General features: G+C 32.7%; 1 protein-coding gene across 5 annotated transcripts in view; it reads right to left on the reverse strand.

The window, feature by feature from the left end:
* LOC132720432 (NFU1 iron-sulfur cluster scaffold homolog, mitochondrial-like) overlaps nt 1-21,419 on the reverse strand; it is a 43,807-nt gene extending 22,388 nt beyond the window's left edge. Inside the window, exons 1-9 of one of the 5 annotated variants that reach the window (XM_060704575.1) lie at nt 21,289-21,419; nt 19,107-19,243; nt 18,432-18,567; nt 17,946-18,012; nt 16,317-16,434; nt 15,439-15,542; nt 14,143-14,277; nt 13,526-13,618; nt 11,314-11,564 (exon numbers count right to left, since the gene is read on the reverse strand). In XM_060704575.1, coding sequence (XP_060560558.1) covers nt 13,532-13,618; nt 14,143-14,277; nt 15,439-15,542; nt 16,317-16,434; nt 17,946-18,012; nt 18,432-18,567; nt 19,107-19,243; nt 21,289-21,347 — 843 coding nt within the window. In that variant the 5' untranslated portion in view covers nt 21,348-21,419 and the 3' untranslated portion in view covers nt 11,314-11,564; nt 13,526-13,531. Of the gene's footprint in view, nt 1-11,313; nt 11,565-13,493; nt 13,619-14,142; nt 14,278-15,438; nt 15,543-16,316; nt 16,435-17,945; nt 18,013-18,431; nt 18,568-18,951; nt 18,967-19,106; nt 19,244-21,288 lie in introns of those variants that run through there. The other 4 variants (XM_060704577.1, XM_060704579.1, XM_060704578.1 and 1 more) reach the window with 4 other exon arrangements.
* Between the last annotated feature and the right edge of the window lie 841 nt (nt 21,420-22,260).

Raw genomic sequence — 22,260 nt, forward strand, 5'->3', positions numbered from 1 at the left:
CATTGAAAAATCATTCACTTTATATAGATATCATTGGTTAGTAAAGCATTAACAGCTATTCTACAACTCATCAGCAGGAAAAAAAAAATAAAGTCGACCATGATGCATATTGATTTGTAAGATTTTTTCCCCTTAAACCAGAATATTAAACGTTTTCGTTAACGCGATGTTCTATATATAGGGACTCTTTTTGTATATATTTTCCGGACGGACCGGGAATGCGCACTGATGTTACATCATTTCTCTACTATATACGTACCATCATGTTCTGAATCGTAGATAATTCATATGTTAATAAATGAGAAACACTACAATAATATATAAATATCACAAACTAAACTAGAGATGTTGATTGTGACAATGATTATATCAAATCTTATATTTGAATACATTTTGATGTTTAAAGTATGACTTGTAGGTTTCGCGCAAATCATTTCGTTAGTTTCATTTTTTTACATTACTGCTTTATGAATGATTAACATTATCCTTTCATCATTTTCTACATTTCTTTTGCATCTGATTTTAACCCATTTATGTTCTGTTTGTTTCCCCTTTAGTGTCTTCAACGGTCAACAAATTTCGATGCACGGTAAATGCTACGATTTCGTTTAGAATATACACATGCATTTTTTTCTAGATTTTCAGTACATATTTATTGTTGCACACAATAACTGTGGGTTGTATCTTTTGTTTTATAAAAATAATATATGCTTGTTTTACAAAATGAGCCACGTTCTCACTTCCGATATAATATCATGAACAAGAATCATTCATTTGTGCAAAGGGTCTCTATTCGTCTATACTCATTTTGGATGGGCCAAAATAAACATGACTATACCTTCATTCTCAATACGGCCACTTAATTAACTGTTGAAATACAAATACATGCCTTGGTCATTAAAATTGTTTTTCTCTAAGATTAGGGTATTTACGAGAAATGCTAATAATGTCAATATACACCATCAACAAATGATTTTAATGAAGTATGAGTTATAGAATTCTTGTATTTTCCAGCTGACACACTTGTTTATATTAATCACATTGTTTGTTGTACGACTTACTGGATTAAAAAAACAACCCCCGGTTATATGTGGGAAATGGTATTATATCATTGTTTTAACGCTAACAATGTTCAAGGACTTCAACTGTACGGGTGATGGGTGACCTTAAGTGCTATTCAAGACATCATTTCAAGCATTGGTAGGCACTTGGATAAAGATTTAAAAGTTCTTAGTAGGATTTGTAGACCAATCATGTACTACAACGATCAATCTTAGAGCTAGTTTTTAACTTCCGCTGATAGAATATGTTTTTAAAAATTCTAAGACAGCCATAAAATAGAAGTGAACAAAACAAAAACAACTTTTTATTCAATAAGTTTTTTTTCTGTCTTCCAACTAAAAGTCTGGTCAGGCTGCAATAGATAATGGCTAAACTTAAGTTACATATGTTTAAACTACGACCGGTCAGCTCAAATGGTAAAGTGTTCGACTGTAAATCGGGCAACCTAGGTTCGATTCCCGGACGGTGTAGGAAACTTTCGTTGCGATAAATCATGAAATCCTGCTACGAATATGAGCACCCTACCTCTAACTCTGTTGAAGTAACTAACAGTTCCTTTCGAAAGTGAAAGGTATCTAGGTCTAGTAATTGCTCTACAGCTTGTCAAGGAGAGGTGCTGTGGCTGAACTCCGCTCTGGTGAATCCAATGTGACTCGCAGTTGTTGTTCGAAGGTCGAACGGTAGACTACAAACAACCCACGTTGATCCCTTTATACATGTTTCATAAGACGGCTCTTTTCGCTGCGGACAATATGTGTTTTGTAGACTTGCATGTCATAATAATGTCAATAAATAACACCATTTTCTCTACTCATATGAGGATGTGTTTGGCCAGTTCGACCTCTTATATCAGTATGTGTTTAATTAATTCAGCAGTTATTTTGTATTAATCTATCCTCGCGGTTGATGTATATGTTTGTTCGACCATAAAATACCATATGGCAGAAAAACAAACTGTATTAACTGGCAGGCAAAACGAGACAAATACTTTACATGATTTTGTATCATGAATAATTAATCTCCTGAAGCTAACATATTTTGAAGCTGGCGAAAGCGCTAATCCGTTCTGATTTCTTTCACTATATATTGTGGTCTAATTAACATAAACCTAATGTATGATGAATAATTCTATTAGGCAATGGTTTAGCTAGCATTCCTTTATAAGTTTTTTGTTTGTGTATTGTTGTTTTTTTGTGTTGTTTTTTTGTATTTGTTTCTTATTTTTTTGTATCAATTTCTTAATAATAATTTTGAAAAACAGTACATATGTATTAATTTTTACAAGACACTAAATAAATGTATGATAACATGATTTATACATGAACACAAGTATCTTCAATATTTTGTAGTTTTACTAGGAAAATGAGCATAGAACATACATAATATTAACTTAACATGACAAAAAGCAATAATAATCGGGAAGTATTGTGTTTACAGAAACGTTTTAAACTAAAACGTTGTCGTTATAGAGATATGTCCTACGGTTGCGTTCCTCCAAACCTGTAGACTGTGTGTTCGAAATATCTTAACCATAACAAAAGCCACCACCAAGCAGGGGCCAAGCTCAACTCTCTCTTATGTCTTAAGTCAATCACATCGGAGGTAGAATATTGTCCAGTAGTACAACATGTTCATAAAAACATTATTTTCTCGTACAATATAATAATTGAAGTTTCATTTTTAGTCTCGACTAGCGTCATTTACAAAGCATACTTCAATTATGTTTGTCGGTGTTGTTTCGTTCCAGTTTGATTAAATTATGTCTAATATAATAATTAACCAGAGCCACCGCCAGGCGGGGAACACGCTCTTTTGTCCAAGTAGAAAATCAAATATGTATATAAATAACAAAGTAATTACAATTTAACAAACATCAATAATTTGGCCTTGTAGGTTAAGGTCAATTAAAGGTCAATGTCATATCAGAACAATTCATCATGTCACTTTAGTCATATGTGCACTTTTGTCCAAGTATAAATCAAATCCGTAAAATAATAACAAGGTTATGACAATTTTAGCTAAATTCGATAGTCAATCTCAACAGAAAGGTCAAGGTCATATCAGAAGAATTCAACTTGTCGGTTTTGTCACATGCGTCCTTTTGGTCAAGTATATTCCGTAAATCCGTAAAAAATAACAAAGTTATGACAACTGATGCAAATTTCAATAATTAATCTGAACAGAAAAAGGTAAAGGTCAGATCAGAAGAATGCAACCTGTCGGGTTTTTCATATGTGTATTTTGTCCGAGTATGTTTGTCCGAGTATACATTAAATACGTAAATAAATAACAAAGTTGTGACAATTTAAGCAAATTTCAATTTAAGATCAAGGTCACATCAGAATTTTTCAACATGTCTGCATTTTGTTTTACTACAATAAGAGAAACCAAATCGAAAACTAAAGTATCAAAAAGGCGGTCTGTCATATTTAATTTTATATATTTATTGAAAAGCTGTAAGAACCATCTAGAAAATATTATTATTGTGTTTTATATTTATTCTGACTTATGTCTTTTTCCAACAGTTCTTGCCATCGCGCAATCGAACAGACCTCTGCCTATAACGGAAGCTCTTCTTAAATATCAATCGAACATGCTTTAAGTGTTGAAATGATCAATGAAAATTTTGCCTATATTCATTTCTTTACTGTTAATTTTAGCGGATCAGACGGCATTCGGTCGAAAAAAATCAAACTTTTCACGCACGTGCCACACGACTAGGGTTCTCTTTATCCTCACAAATGCGTATTTAATGGTTAACTAGATAAAATATACAAAATATGTTGCCATTCTGAATATACCAAATCAATTATTCACATCGTCCAGAGTGAGGGCAGATTTAGTTATTTAGAGTCTTGTTAGAAATCACGATGGCTCGGCATATACTGGTTTTTGTCTTCCTGTGTTCTCTCCTTTTAGGAACCTTAGACGCTACAGGTATGTTTACGTCTTAATACACCTAGAATTACCTTTAAACTTGTATAAATGAGTTTTTGCCGGGAAGACATCTGTAAACCGTTTTTCAAAATAAAAAAAACAAACATTAATTAATTAATAGATGCTAGTGAGAAAACTTAAAAAGTATTGCACATCTTGTCATACATAATTAAAAAAGAGTTTAATTCTATGAAAGAAATAAAATGAAGTTTAATGCTATATTTCATTATATAATAATTATAAATTAAAAGACATATCTATCTAGCAAACGTACATGCATAACTTCTGTAAATTTCATAACAAAGGGTGTTAATGATATTATTGCGGTAGAGAGAGAGTACATCAGACACTGAAATTGTTTTAATTGTTTTAATATTCGTGTTGTTGATCATTGTAACTTTCAGTCTTGCTGGCTCACACAAATATAAGAAGCATATTGTTTTAAGTCCATTTTGCCTGATGAATCTTTTTAAATAAGAAATGGATTCTAGATACGTTTACTATAACGTACATGCATGTTAACGACAATTGAAAGACAGTTCATGCATTGCCATTATTTCACAGAAATCAAGACAATGTTTGTTAAAGTTGTCCCGGAAACATCATAGAAAAAAAGTCTTGGTTATTACAATGGAACGAAAATAAATGCCATAATAGGTACAATACAATAGGCATCTAAAAGACATATGTTCCTCTACTTCCGCATGTACTGCACATTTTCATTTAGTCGCAAGTTTATTAAAAAAAAGATCTCATAGTGGATTTTTATCGTTTTAAAGGGGAATCTTGTGAACTTGTTGTTGGCGACACAACACATCAGATACCATCAGGAGAATCTGTAATGATAAACGAGGCTTGCGGGACAGTTTCCTGTCTAGAGGTAAGTGTTTAAAATAAGAAAACATATCCACGGGAACAATCATTTAATATTCTATAAAATGAACTGTAAATTAAATTTAAAAAATTGAACATTTTATGACCCGGGGATAATCTTTTCAATACTGAATAAACTTTGGCACCAAGAGAAAATAATTAATACTGCTTTATTTGCATTCTTGGATATATCCAAACATTCATTTAGCGTTTCTTTAAATTACTCGTGCAACAACCGTCGTTTAAATTGAAAGCATACGGAACGTCGGTGGTTCTACTCAGGTGCTAGTTCTTGCATGAAATAATGCACGGAAGGGCACCTGAGGTCTTCCTCCACCAGTAAAGCTGTAGGAGGAAGACCAGTAGGTCGCAATGTGACCTATACTGTGTCGATGTGACTTAAAAACCCAAAACAAACAAACAAAAATAAATTGAAAGCAAGCAAAATGGTTCACGATATGCAATTACGTATTGACTTTGAGCATTCTGACATTTCAACCAAAGTCGCTATTTATGGTGGCTAAGTTTAATAAAAATGAATCTTGGTTTATAAACTGAACGTTAACTAAAGGAAACAGTAGCAAGATATCTGCCCTTTCGTTGATATGATGATATACAATGTACTAGAGACTTTCTATTACAGTATACATTGTATATAAAAAGTTAGCTCTTTGATTGTAAAATTGTGAATATACCCTCATAAATATTTGTTTTCAGAATGGCAACTTACACTTCCACATGACTCTGGAGGGATGCGATCTTTCAGCTGCTTTACAGGCACAAGCTGGCAAAAAATAAGAATCTAGAATCTTTGAACTTTCAACTATTCAACGAAATGAAATTATTATTGTTAAAACAATTTATAATTCTTCAGAGCAAAATGCTTTAATAAAAGTTTATGTACAATCATTATTTCCAATACATATTTTCTATTTTCTTATACACCCGTTGTCAAACATCCCTATATGCATTGTACATGTATATATAGATACGTGTTTATTAAAACTAATATGTTAGAAAGTCACCTATTAGCCAGTAACCGATACACATTTAATATTTCTCTTCGTTAAAGAGTTACAATATGTTATTTACCAAAAAAAAACAAAAATTGTATTATAACATTCATAAAAATACGAAAGTTTTCCTTTCTTTGCATATTTATCAATAATGTTTAGTCGGAAATACTAGTAGTCTTAAAGACACCAACGTCACACAGCCACATCGAAGGAATACCCAAGAAACAATACGTAGGCCAAGAGCGAGTGGCAGGCAATACATCCGAGATATTTTTGATATGGTTTGCACTTGGTTAAGCTTTTTCTATTCCTGCAATCGATTTCTGCAAAGTGTATTAAAGACTAATGAAAAGTGTCATAAATAGTTTACCAACCTAGACTTAATCATTTTAAAGTTTTTGAGCAGATTTTTGAAGTGGCACTGGTTTTGAACATTACAGTCAAAATGATTAGGGTCATCTACTGTCCCACCAAGTTTCAAAAACATAATTTTACAAACATACGATAATTCCATGTTAAGTTATAGAGCACACAAAGATTTCCAATAATTGTCACTGTGACCTTGACCTTTAACCTAATGACCTCATTATGAAAATGGGTCATCTACTGCCCATGACCTTCCCCCTATTAAGTTTGAAGGCAAGCCAGATAGTTACCAAGTTATTGAGAGGATATTAATATGGCTACCACACCAGGTACGTATATTAACAGGTACGTATATTAACAGGTACGTATATTAATAATATACGTACCTGACCACACTAACATGTAAATTGTCCATTTATTTTGTTACATTCTTTAGTTTTAGGGGGTCATTGATTTTTCTTCAGTTACTGGATAAAGTCTTGTGTTCTCCAACATACATGTAAGTCTACATAAACTAAAGTGACAAATTGGGTGGGTTCAATATTGACAAGTTGATGTTACATACAAAATATCATAACTTTGATAATTGTAGTTTTAGATGAGATTTTTTAACACATTTACTATAAAAGTCTATGTTAACTAAATGACACCCAAAAAGACGCCATTTTTACCAAAGGAGCATGATTTATATACATTTTGTAGATGTTAACTAGAATGTCACATTCCAATTAACTAAACTCTGGTCATTGTAGTTTCATGTAAGACTGAAATTGGTTTTCCGTAGGTATATTTTACAGGGTGTCAACTATCTCATGACATAACACAGGGAAAAAGAGAAAATTTCTAAATTTCTCAATCTACCGACTTATTCTTGACTGAATTCATATATTATTCCTGGTTATTGTTTTAACACTTTGCACGCAAGGCTCTGACATCTGTTGGCCTTTCCTATAGTGAACCTTTACAACCCTACTTTACTAGCTATAATTGCATTATTCTATGTACATATAATACATTCTTTAATTTCTTGTACATACGTATATGTACATTCAAAAGTTAATGATACTCTTGAATGAGCGCTTGAAATTAACGACATGTCATAAAACAGGAAAATATGTTGACCTCCCCTACAGTCAACACTTGTCATATTTTTTTATTATCAGTTGTACTTGTATGACTTTGTTTTATTTCCTTGATTAAATAGTTTTCTGTTTTACCTTTTTCACTAATAGTTAAAGAATAGGTAATACAACCACCACCATGCTCAATTCATATTGCATTTAGTGGTATTGTGCAACAAGAGGGCCATGATGGCCCTGAAGTCACTCACCTGTATATAGGCCCCTGGAGCAGGGCCAGTTTAAACCCGAGGGCTTTTATTTGAACAAACTTTGTAGACACCCATTAGAAGATGTTTCATGCTAAACATCTAAGGTCTAGCTCGTTGGGTTTTTTAAAGAAGATTTTTCAAGTTTTTTCTTTACACATATAGATAAAAACAATGACACACCTAGGGCAGGGCCAGTTTTGACCCCAGGGCTTTTATTTAAACAATCTTTGTAGACACTTACTAGAAAATGTTTCATGCTTAATATCTAAACTCTAGCTATTTGGGTTATTTCAAAGAAGATTTTTAAGTTTTTGCTATTTACATATAAGGAAAATTAATGTCCTCGGGACGGGGCCAATTTTGACCTCAGGGCTTTTATTTGAACAAACTTGGTAGACATTCACTAGAAGATGCTTCGTGCTTAATATCTAAACTCTAGCTATTTGAGTTTTTTCAAAGAAGATTTTTTAAGTTTTTGTTATACACATATAAGGAAAATGAATGGGGCCAATTTTGACCCCAGGGCTTTTATTTGAACAAACTTGGTAGACACTCACTAGAATATGTTTCATGCTTTGTATCTAAACTGTAGCTATTTGGTTTTTTTTTCAAAAAAGTTTTTTAAGTTTTTGCTATACACATATAAGGAAAATCAATGACCCCCGGGGCAGGGCCAATTTTGACCCCAGGGCTCATATTTGAACAAACTTGGTAGACATACATTAGAACATGTTTCATGCTAAATATCTTAGCTCTAGCTCTTTTGGTTCTTTAAAAGAAGATTTTTTAAGTTTTTACTATATGCATATAGGGAAAATCAATGACCCCCTGGGGCGGGGCCAATTTTGACCCCTGGGCTTTTATTTGAACAAACTTGGTAGACACCCATTAGAAGATGTTTCATGCTAAATTTTTAAGCTTTAATTCTTTGGGTTCTGTAAAAGAAGATTTTTTTAAGTTTTTACTATATGCATATAGAGAAAATCAATGACCCCCTGGGGCGGGGCCAATTTTGACCCCAGGGCTTTTATTTGAACAAACTTGGTAGACACTCACTAGAAGATGTTTCATGCCAAATATCTTAGCTCTAGCTCTTTGGGTTCTTTAAAAGAAGATTTTTTAAGTTTTTACTATATGCATATTGGGAAAATCAATGACCCCCTGGGGCGGGGCCAATTTTGACCCCAGGGCTTTTATTTGAACAAACATGGTAGACACTCACTAGAAGATGTTTCATGCCAAATATCTTAGCTCTAGCTCTTTGGGTTCTTTAAAAGAAGATTGTTTAAGTTTTTACTATATGCATATAGGGAAAATCAATGACCCCCTGGGGCGGGGCCAATTTTGACCCCAGGGCTTTTATTTGAACAAACTTGGTAGACACTCACTAGAAGATGTTTCATGCCAAATATCTAAGCTCTAGCTCTTTGGGTTTTTTAAAAGAAGATATTTAAAGTTTTTTCTTTCGGTTGCCATGGCAACCAGAGTTCTGCATGGAATTAAATTCTTTGAACAATTTTTAAAGGTGACCACCAAAGGAACATTCCTGTGAAGTTTGGATGAAATTGGCTTAGTGGTTTATGAGGAGATGTCATTTAAAGCAAAAGTTTATGGACAGACAGACGGACGGACGGACTCCGGACGAAAAGCGATCACAAAAGCTCACACTTTGTGACAGGTGAGCTAAAAATAGTTATCTACGGTATGGTACAAATGCAGATGCACAAACTTTTCAAAAATACAAAACCCAGGATTGATAAAAGTCTTTTCAGTAAGAGCCGAAGCACAACAGAGCATATAATTAATACTGTCCCTGGTCATCTTTTTTCCCTGACAGGTTTATTTAAACTAAGTAACCTAAATTTAACAAACCAAAGTAACCTGCAAGGCAGGGTCTATTTTGACACCAGGGGCATGATTTGTCCACAGTGCGATGCTATTTGTCAAATATTTAGCACTAGGCATTTTTTAAAGATGTCGTGTAAGTCTAGCTTCTGTGACCTACATGTGCATCAGACTAGAACCATTCAGATAACTTTTGTGTTCTAACTTTTGCCTGTGAAAGTTGGTCAAAATATAGCACATGGTTTTAAAAGAGATTATAGATAGACACAAAGCATAAATCATGAGATCAGAAAAAGCTCAACTCCAAGTACTCTGTGACTTTAAACTCAGGTGAGCTATATCAAGACTGTATAAGATATGGTTTCTGACAAAAAGATTTCTATGATTTTTACTATTCAAATCAGTGTATGTATCTTTAATGTAAAGATTACTGTTCAAATCTATGAAACAAGAGGGCCATGATGGCCCTGAGGTCGCTCAACTGTATTAAGGCCCCCGGAGCGGGTCCAGTTTAAACCCCAGGGCTTTTATTTGAACAAACTTGAAAGACACTCATTAGAAGATGTTTCACGATGTTAAGTTTTTACTACACACATAATGAAAAACAATGATCTCCCCACCCCCTCCAACAGGGCCAACTTTCATCCGAGGGCTTTTATTTGAACAAACTTGGTAGACACCCATTAGAAGATGTTTCATGCTAAACATCTAAGCTCTAGCTCATTGGGTGTTGTAAAAGAAGTTATTTAAAGTTTTTACTATACACATATAGTTAAAAACAATGACACCCCTGGGGGCCAGTTTTGACCCCAGGGCTTTTATTTGAACAAACTTTGTAAACACTTACTAGAAGATGTTTCATGCTGAATATCTAAACTCTAGCTATTTGGGTTTTTTCAAAGAAGATTTTTGAGTTTTTGCTATACACATATAAGGAAAATCAATGACCCCAGGGGCAGAGCCAATTTTGACCCCAGGGCTTTTATTTGAACAAACTTTGTAGACACTCACTAGAACATGTTCCATGCTAAATATCTAAACTCTAGCTATTTGGGTTTTTTTCAAAGAAGATTTTTTAAGTTTTTGCTATACACATATAAGGAAAATCAATGACCCCCATGGGGCGGGGCCAATTTTGACCCAAGGGCTTTTATTTGAACAAACTTGGTAGACACCCATTAGAACATGTTTCATGCTAAATATCTTAGCTCTAGCTCTTTGAGTTCTGTAAAAGAAGATTTTTTAAGTGTTTACTATATGCATATAGGGAAAATCAATGACCCCATGGGGCGGTGCCAATTTTGACCCCAGGGCTTTTATTTGAACAAACTTGGTAGACACTCATTAGAAGATGTTTCATGCTGAATATCTTAGCTCTAGCTCTTTGGGTTCTTTAAAAGAAGATTTTTTAAGTTTTTTCTTTATGCATATAGGGAAAATCAATGACCACCTGGGGCGGGCCAATTTTGACTCCAGGGATTTTATTTGAACAAACTTGGTAGATACTCACTAGAAGATGTTTCATGCAAAATATCTAAGTTCTAGCTCTTAGGGTTTTTTAAAAGAAGATATTTAAAGTTTTTTCTTTCGGTTGCCATGGCAACCAGAGTTCTGCATGGAATTAAATTCTTTGAACAATTTTTAAAGGTCACCAACAGAGGGACATTCCTGTGAAGTTTGGATGAAATTAGCTTAGTGTTTTATGAGGAGATGTCATTTAAAGTAAAAGATACGGACGGACGTCAAACGGACGTCAGACGAAAAGCGATCACAAAAGCTCACCCTGTCACTTTGTGACAGGTGAGCTAAAAAGGGACTATCACTGAGGGCAGGCCATTTTTAACTAATTATATTCACTCATCACTCATCAAATGTAAAAAGGTATCATAAAAAACAATTTATTGATTTATAAACAAACAAAAGAAAACATTTTGATTAATAATAAAAAACATCTTATATTTTAAAATAAGACATACATCAATTAATTATTCACAAAGAGAAATAATTCACAACAACGCCCTTTATAATGCAGCACTTATAATGCACAGAGTTTGGTTATGAATAAATAGTTCATTGATAATATCAAAGTCCAACTAAGCAGCCTGTTCTTCATCAGACACTTCTTCATCATCAACCTGTAAACAAAGAACAAAAATTCTGAGACCAAAATGAAACTTCAAGTATAGATGAAAAAAAGCTAGAAATCAATACTTAAACAAGAGGGCCATGATGGCCCTGAGGTCACTCACCTGTATATAGGCCCCCCAACCCCCACCCACCAACGTTGCAGGGCCAACTTTGTAGACACCCATAAGAACATGTTCCATGCTAAACATCTAAGCTCTAGCTCATTGGGCTTTTTAAAAGAAGATTTTTTTTAAGATTTTACTATACACATATAGTTAAAAACAATGACACCCCTGGCCAGGGCTTTTATTTGAACAAACTTTGTAGACACTTACTAGAAGATGTTTCATGCTTAATATCTAAACTCTAGCTCATTGGGCTTTTTCAAAGAAGATTTTAAGTTTTTGCTATACACATATAAAGAAAATCAATGACCCCCGGGGCGGGGCCAATTTTGACCCCAGGTCTTTTATTTGAACAAACTTTGTAGACACTCACTAAAAGATGTTTCATGCTTAATATCTTAACTCTAGCTATTTGGGTTTTTTCAAAGAAGATTTTTTAAGTTTTTGCTATACACATATAAGGAAAATCAATGACCCCATGGGGTGGTGCCAATTTTGACCCCAGGGCTTTTATTTGAACAAACTTGGTAGACACCTATAAGAACATGTTTGATGCTAAATATCTTAGCCATAGCTCTTTGAGTTCTTTAAAAGAAGATTCTTTAAGTTTTTACTATATGCATATAGGGAAAATCAATGACCCCCGTGGCGGGGCCAATTTTGACCCCAGGGCTTTTATTACTATATGCATATAGGGAAAATCAATGACCCCCTGGGGCGGGGCCAATTTTGACCCCAGGGCTTTTATTTGAACAAACTTGGTAGACACCTATTAGAACATGTTTGATGCTCAATATCTTAGCCATAGCTCTTTGAGTTCTTTAAAAGAAGATATTTTAAGTTTTTACTATATGCATATAGGGAAAATCAATGACCCCCCGGGGCGGGGCCAATTTTGACCCCAGGGCTTTTATTTGAACAAACTTGGTAGACACCCATTAGAACATATTTCATGCTAAATATCTTAGCTCTAGCTCTTTGGGTTCTTTAAAAGAAGATTGTTTAAGTTTTTACTATATGCATATAGGGAAAATCAATGACCCCCCGGGGCAGGGCCAATTTTGACCCCAGGGCTTTTATTTGAACAAACTTGGTAGACACTCACTAGAAGATGTTTCATGCCAAATATCTAAGCTCTAGCTCTTATGTTTTTTTAAAAGGAGATATTTAAAGTTTTTTCTTTCAGTTGCCATGGCAACCAGAGTTCTGCATGGAATTAAATTCTTTGAACAATTTTTAAAGGTGACCACCAAAGGAACATTCCTGTGAAGTTTGGATGAAATTGGCTTAGTGGTTTATGAGGAGATGTCATTTAAAGTAAAAGTTTACGGACGGACGCCGGACGGACGCCGGACGAAAAGCGATCACAAAAGCTCACCCTGTCACTTTGTGTCAGGTGAGCTAATAATGGCATTAATCTGTTGTTTGTTAGGTTATAAGCAGTAGTTCCAATTAAATATGAAACTATTTTTATTCTTTGTTAACTTTATCGTATTGCAGCTATACCAAAAATGTTTGCGCAGAGAGACAGACGTGCATGTGCTCATCTCAACAGCCCATCTTGTACAATCTGATAAACCAACAGTATCATTAAGTGAACACTTAAATACACAGTGAAAATATTTCTTGTCTTTAGTATCTAATTTCAGGTCAATAGGTTGATTATAAACCGTTTATTTTACATAATTTGGGTATATAAAAGTTCAGCTAATCATATTGTTAAGTTTTCTTTTAGAGGTAAACACAACAAAATGAAAAGTTGTATTAAGTATGAAACATTATGCCCTATGGTTGTAGTCCTGGAATGATTACCATAATCTGGAATAAATAGAAACTGTTAGTACCATTCCTCAAGTATCGTCAGTTGATTTTTCTCCCAACTTTTTTTCAAGCTTTTCAAATTCACTGTTGATAACTTCATCAGATTCATCTTCCACCTAAGGTAGAAAACAATAATGGTTAGTAGTCCTTTATATATCATGTCTATCAATAACATGAGGTTAATATACAAGTTATAACAGAGAACAGATGGAAGGTGATAATTCACCTGTAAAATGAATAATGGTCCAAGGGCTTGTTTTGATCACATCATATTTGACATCACATTTGACAGTTTTAGTGTTTGCTTATGTTCAACGGACTGATTATGATTATGACTTTTTGGCCCGGACTGTACACTCATAACTGGTCATGTGACACTCCCTAGGTTCAATCTCAGATCCCAGGTATTTGATTGGTCAGAATCTTCCACATAATGTACACTGACCAATGAAAGTCCTGAGATTTGAGATAGAAACCAGAAAAAAAATTTTATAACCTCAAGGCCTGGACAATACAATTCTGATGTTTATTTATTGGAAGCTTAATTATGTCCCCACACATACTTTAACACATGATCTCATTATAGAAATTATAACACCTCATAACTGACAATCTAATTAACACAGTATACAATAATTACCTGTATAACCTCTGTTACATCAGGTATATAAAACTGAAGCATATTCTGTACACCATTTTTCAGGGTAACTGTTGAACTAGGACAACCTGTACATGAACCCTGCATTTTTAATTTCACCACTCCATCTTCATACCCCTACAAACAGAAACAATCATCATTAAAAAATCAAATCAACAGAAAATAACTGGATTGTTTCTATATCTTATAATTCTTAAGGGAAAGACAGTTGCTACTGATTCTAGAAGTTGTTGTTCAATCCTTTTTCCCTTTGTTAAAATTGTTGTTATGTGAAAATAATGTTCTTAAATTGTATTCAAAGAGCAATTAAACATTATTAAAGTAATTGGAAGATACCCATTCCATATACATGTACATCATTTACCATAAACTAAGCCATATAGTGCCAACTTTGTCATTTAACTGAATGTAGTTAAAGAACAATATTATGTGATGCTCTCTGAAGCCATACTGGAACCATGCTAAATTCTGCATTAAATTTGTCCAGTTTAAAATTTGATACTGCCCTTTGTTTATGTGACTTATTCTGATTAAAAAATACAAGACCTTTACAGCCGGCTGATCAGAATGTTTATAATTCAAAACATTTCGGTTTGATTTTAAATGTTGTTTTGTTTTCATTTTAATATGAAGTGCACAAATGCTCATTCCCCTGTTTTTATCATGACAGAACATAATTCTTCTGTAAATTCTATTCCTTTATAATATGCTTTTCTTTCCCATTCAAATAAAGTAAATCTACAGTGAAATCATATTGTGATTATATTTGTATTTTTGTGAAATTTTATTAAGAATATCATTATAATAGTCCGTCAGATATTTTAGTAATCCTGTGGAAAACATGTTTTTAAAAGTATACAGTTCTCCAGCAACAGTTCCAAATATCATACCTGATACCTCAGGGCAACAGTTTGACTGTTTCACAAACACCCAAGAAATAACTGTTTTATTACCTAATTCTTTGCAATCTAACTACATGTATGATATATATTGCAACCATATACTATAATTACATGTTTACAACTGATTTGTTTACAACTGAATCCTACAGATGATTTTCAGAAAAACTAGTACCATTCATTGAGTGATGTTCGATTACTGATTAGTGACTAGTGACGGACAGCATTAATGGAAATATCCATTGACAATGGTGAAACAGTTAAAAAATGTTGACTGATCAACAGTTCATTTCATCACAGTGGATGCACAGGATTTCAGCGGTTCAATTAAGGTATTAGTATTTATAAAAGCCAGTAGGTAATAAAAATACTTGTTTACCATGAATATAATATCGCCGCCATCTTCTTGTACTGTAGGTCTTATCCTTGTATCTAACAGTTCTTTTATCATTGACACCGTCTCATCATCTTCATCACATGCCACTATAGAAAATATAACACTCATTGTATACCAGATACTGACCACAAGGTTATAGAACTATTTTCTGAGTTCTGTCTCAAATATCAGGATTTTCATTGGTCAGTGAACATTCTGTGGCAGTTTCTGACCAATTAAATAACTGAAATCTGAGTTTGAGCCTAGATAATTAAATTATAACCTCGAACCCTAGACAACACAATACATTAAAAGAAAATTACAAAATTGCTATACCTGATCATCTAATAAAAATGAAACAAACTTTTATGTGGCATTACTTGGTTATATAGTACTTTCCACATAATAACTTAGACTTATCTTTCGAATGCTGACAAAAATGATTATCATTTCATAAATTTTACAGAGAAAAAAATTAGGGAATGACACTTTGACAAAGCTATCTAAATGGTCAAGAAAACATGCAAAATTTATTTTTAACTGAAATGTCCAACAGCCAACTGACCTGAAAACACCACACAAAGGAAAAGACTCTCTAAGAACAAATACATTTTCTTTTCTAAAATCATAAGTTAATAAATAAAGGTGTTGTGACATGATAAATAAATATGATGAATGAACAGATGGACACACACAAATAAGCAACTATATATGACCTCCTGCATCAACTGTTAAGTTTCTGCACAGAAAATAAGTCATGAAACAAAAGCCAGATTTCAATCTAATCCTGTATTTCAAGGTAAGATTTCTATTGGTTTATAAAGAATTTTATTCTAGTTTGATTATGTAAAGGTAATTAAGTTAAGATTTTTTATTGTTACATGTATCTGGTGATGGTGCTGCATTCTCATCTAGTACAGGAAGTCCTGAGGCGAAGAAATCCATCACTGTTCCAAAAACATCCGGCTTTATCACAGACCAATCCATATCATCATCTACCTATATACAATAACAATCCATATCATCATCTATCTATATACAATAACAATCCATCTCATCATCTACCTATATACAATAACAATCCATATCATCATCTACCTATACACAATAACAATCCATATCATCATCTACCTATATACAATAACAATCCATATCATCATCTACCTATATACAATAACAATCCATACCATCATCTACCTATATACAATAACAATCCATATCATCATCTACCTATATACAATAACAATCCATATCATCATCTACCTATATACAATAACAATCCATATCATCATCTATCTATATACAATAACAATCCATATCATCATCTACCTATATACAATAACAATCCATATCATCATCTACCTATATACAATAACAATCCATATCATCATCTACCTATATACAATAACAATCCATATCATCATCTACCTATATACAATAACAATCCATATCATCATCTACCTATATACAGTAACAATCCATATCATCATCTACCTATATACAATAACAATCCATATCATCATCTATCTATATACAATAACAATCCATATCATCATCTATCTATATACAATAACAATCCATATCATCATCTACCTATATACAATAACAATCCATATCATCATCTACCTATATACAATAACAATCCATATCATCATCTACCTATATACAATAACAATCCATATCATCATCTACCTATATACAATAACAATCCATATCATCATCTACCTATATACAATAACAATCCATATCATCATCTACCTATATACAATAACAATCCATATCATCAACTACCTATATATAATAACAATCCATATCATCATCTACCTATATACCATACAAACAATGTTACTATCTGTTTATATACAAATCTGTGTGACACTAAATATACTGAGCAATATATTGATTTTGAAGAAGTTTGGAAGCATATGCTGATTACAAATTCATACAAGTGGACTCCCCCACTTTCAGCAGGAGACTCCCTCTTTCTGCAGCCATATTTTCAAAGATTTTTCTTAAAATAAGGGGTATTTTCACAAATTAAAGAAATTTACCCCTCTTTGATGTCAGAACTTTCTTCTCTGCTTATTCAACTTTATTGAAAAATGAAAATTCTAAAATCTCCCTCTTTTTAAAGAAAAATCTCGCTTTTTTATAAAGAAAAATCTCGTTTTTTTTTTAAAGAAAAATCTCCCTCTTGATAATCAAAAAAAGTTCACATGTATGCAAATTATTATTTGAGACATTATACAAAAGAGGGTATTTATTAAGCACCTGTGATTCAAGCCGACAGTTACTTGCAGAAGATATTCAAATCTAAACCCAGGAGCATTATAAAGGTTAACTGCTCTAGATACCAAAAACTTTAACTAGTTGCCTTAGCAATTTATTATTCCTTCTAGTGCTATGAATGCTAGGAAACCATGTGAGATAGAAAATATAATACATGTATTCATATTGTTTCCATATACTTATGTAGAAACAAATGGAAGTTTTTAAAAAAAACAAATTACCTTGGTAATAGTTATAAAGTCAAGTCCAAAGAAAACAGCCTTTACACCTTGAATACGAAACAACTGCCTGAAAAGAAATAAGTGGTGGGTAGGTATGTTATTTATATAGTTTAAAAATAAAAGATACGGTAAACATACAAATAAAACATATTTGCTTACTTGAACTTTGCAAATTTCATTTCGATTAAAAAAAAGATTTTCTGGTAATTATGAAATAACAGCTACACAAAAATGTGCATAAATCACCTGCAACATATGAACCCATTGACAGAATTGAACCAGTGGCAGGCTGGTAGCACTATCCTTTGTATAAATTATTGTGGTCATAATTCATTCATTTCTAGTCAAACATTATTGCAGTGTACATGATACTAGAACAACTCTACAAATAATGAATCTATCAAATAACTCAAACTATAAATAAACACAGTGAAATTTCTCTGTTTAAAAAAAATCATAACCTCAATACATGTATATATCACTCACTTTGCTAGTGGAGAACAAAATGCTGCCTGACCATTTGGGAAATCTTTAGTACCAGACTCTAAAACCGTTACTCCAGGAATAAACTTCAAGCAGTTTGGATTTGGTGTGTCTTGTGTTTGTATAAACATGCTCCTTGCTAAAATAATAATAAATGAATGCTTAAAATATACACATATTTGGTATTTGCATAACATCTTAGACTAATTCTTTCATATTGCACAGAAAAAAAGGACTAATAAAATGCTACCAGTATCAGTACCAGTATCTAAAATCCAAATACACTAATCTTAAAGATATTTCATTTAAACTGATGAAAAACTTTATCTTTCGATAAATATGAAGTTCTAGACAATTAAAACCATACAATGTTGAATCAGAGGTGACTTGACAGTTAAAAACTTACCATGTTGAATCAGGGGTGACTTGACAGTTAAAAACTTACCATGTTGTACCAAAGGTGACTTGACAGTAACAAACTTATTGTGTTGTACCAGAGGTGACTTGACAGTTAAAAACTTACCATGTTGTATCAGAGGTGGCTTGACAGTTACAAACTTACCATGTTGTACCAGGGGTGACTTGACAGTACAAACTCACCATGATGAATCTGGGGTGACTTGACAGTTAAAAACTCACCATGTTGTACCAGAGGTGTCTTGACAGTTAAAAACTTACCATGTTGTATCAGAGGTGACTTGACTGTTGAAAGCAACTTTCTGTGTTTGTCCCTGGACTGATTTTCAGTAATACTTGTAGAATGCTGTCTGCATGATTTACATATGTCTGATAGTCTTGAAACTGTTGACCTTTCACTGAAAACATACATTAAAATCATATATTAAAATTTGTTACCATCATACAATATTTAAACGTTACAAATTATTTCAAGCAAGCATCATTTCAAATTCATTAAACAGATTATTTAATTAAATGTATTGCAGGCACCTTCTATCAATAAGATCTCAAACAGAAGCCTTACCACGACAATATACTTAAGTCCCATGTTGACAGAGATGTACAAGTTTTTTTACTGATCTGACAACACATGCATGTATGTTTTTAAGAAAACAAATTAAAAATACCTCAAAGTAATTGTTGAACATTTTCTGAACTAAATTTTTAAGAATGTTATAAATCTTCCCACAGTTTAAACTTAAGATATTTTCTTTGTTTATAACCTCTTTAAGGGGTATTTTTCTGTGTATAAGCCAAAAAATACTATTAAGAAATGCTATGAATGAAATGTTCATTTGCACCAGTTCAGTCCTTAACCCTACGATAATCTGAGAAAACAGATAATATGTAATTTCTGACCCAATTTCTGCCCTCATAACTAACGGTCATTCTCAATGTAGAACAAAATGGAATTTCCATGAATTTGTGTGACAAGTTGAATATTGATGTGTTACAATTCATTTTAAGTTGAGTAAACATATCAAAATATAGTTTTAAAGTAACTACAATATTTGTTTTGGAACTAATCACATGCCAGTACAATATGGTTTTATTCCCTCTTTAAAATTTCTCTCATAATTTTATTTTCAGAGACAGAATGTAAATCAATGAGCCACAAAATTTACTAGTTTGCACATCTCCTGTTGGTAGCAAAGCTACCTTTAAAGTTTAATTAATGAATAAGAGGTTCATGTACCTTATTGTTGGTCAAATTGAAACCCTGGGCAAAAAGATAAAATTCTATTTAATAAGACATTGAACTGTTGAAGTTATAGTCCAATATATCAGACATTACAGGCTTGTTACAGTTTATGTCGGCCAAGCCTGATGTCTAATTGTAATTGCTCATAAACGCATAGCATCATAAATAACTAAAAAAATGTCTATTGTCTTGCCTTTTAAACTGTATTCAAAAGATTATCTTCTTTTCTTTCAATTTCATGCTCAATCATAAACAAAGTCTCTCAAACAATGTACATATCAATTCAAAATAAAATATAAACATCAATCTATTTTTGTCTAACGGCCATACTGGTTAAGTTAGGTGCTTTACAGATTGATTCCAAATTTTTGAACGAAAAAATAAATTCAAACACGCTGATGATGCATGGCAATTAATTCAGTAAAAAATATTCTGTTAGAATCTTCTGACTCAGTTAAACGCTTGCATTTGAATTAGCCAATCAAATTTCGCGCATTGTATGACATCCATTTGTTTATCGGCTGTTTATATATGGTAATTTAATTACACGAGAGGATTAAATCATGATTGTTAAGATATGACAGTTTAGTAATTTTGTCAAAAGGTATTTATTTTTTAGTTTTGTTCATAAATAGGTCAAAATTAATGTAAATACATGCTGTCTTAATTGTTATTTCGTTCCGCCTGATTTTCTGGCGGAACGTGCTATGGGTTTTTGAGCAATTTCAATATGACGATGCTTTGCCCAGAAGCAAAAATATCGCAAAGCAACGTCATATTTATAGAACTATTGAAGTTACTGCCATTGTCAGTATCGATTGAAGTTACTGCCATTGTCAGTATCGATTGAAGTTACTGCCATTGTCAGTATCGATTGAAGTTACTGCCATTGTCAGTATCGAGGTATCTATAAAAATAGTTATTTTATTTTCAAGACCTGTTGATTAAGATAAAAATGTTCAATTCATAAGTGAAGTTAAGCACAATAAAATTATTGCAACCATTTACCAATTTAAACAGACAGTTTCTTGTCAATGAAAATCAAAAATCATTCGCGAAAATTAGAGACAAACGGAAAAGGTCATATAAAAATGCTTTTATTTTTTATAAATGAAGATGTCATGCCTTGTAAATTTGCTTGTATACTGAAAAGTGTATATTTTTGTAAATGTCAATCAAATTTAACATTAACAAACTCACCATAACCGAAAATGCGTATTAAATTTTGATAAATTTCTCAAAATTCCATTTGCAGCCATACTTGTTGTTGTTGTTGTGTTCCTTTATTTCGTACTCAATAAATCCCGGGACAGACGAGTTTCAGCCTAAACAAATCGGCTAGATATCCTAGATTAGACCACGGGATCTTAACCAGGAGTATATATAATAAGCTCAATCCGCTTTTGTAGTATTTTAGTACATAAAGTAATTTGATTGCACTGTATACAGCTAATACAAAACTCCCGATTCCACTCTAGTCAGTCATGATATCATTTTTGTATGTGAACAACACATGCTGATTTCCTGTTCTAGCAAATTTCCCGACCATTTCCAGTACAGTCTTTTTTTTGCCAATAAGGCATATAAATATGTAATTCCGTGAAATTAGAGAGACTTGTTCTAGGCAAATACATATTAAATTAGTACAGTGGTCTATATATTTTGAAGATTTACCTAGTTTTAAAGTCATTTCAGAGAATTTTGCTACAACTCCTAGGGAATTCCAGTTCGAATGCTCATGCGTAATAATTGAGATCCAATTGTAGGAAAATACTTTGGAACAATATATACTTGCAGACGATACGGAATTGTGTAAACAAATTTTATTTCTTTTATAAAACCATATATGCATTGCTTAGGCCTACTTGTCCCGTATTATATTCAATTAAGAGTAAAGTATATGAGCAACATCGATACAAGGTGTGTTCTGTCAAAGTAGACATTTTTTCTTATTTGAAAAAAGGGCAATTTCACATTAACTGTTAGGAAATCATTACCCCTCAACTTTAAGAGTGCCAATATTATTGCTGCAAAAGGATTTGGATTTCTGAGCTAAAAACATGGGAAAATTTATCATATTTGCAGAAAATCATGTAATGTTAATATCTGAGGAAAGGACAAGAAATTTTAAATTGAAACAATTTACTGAATAGGAACTGCATATAAAATATA

This window comes from Ruditapes philippinarum, unplaced genomic scaffold (assembly GCF_026571515.1).
Source record: "Ruditapes philippinarum isolate M1 unplaced genomic scaffold, ASM2657151v2 ctg1599_1_1_1_1, whole genome shotgun sequence".
In the NCBI taxonomy this organism is placed as follows: Eukaryota; Metazoa; Mollusca; class Bivalvia; order Venerida; family Veneridae; genus Ruditapes; species Ruditapes philippinarum.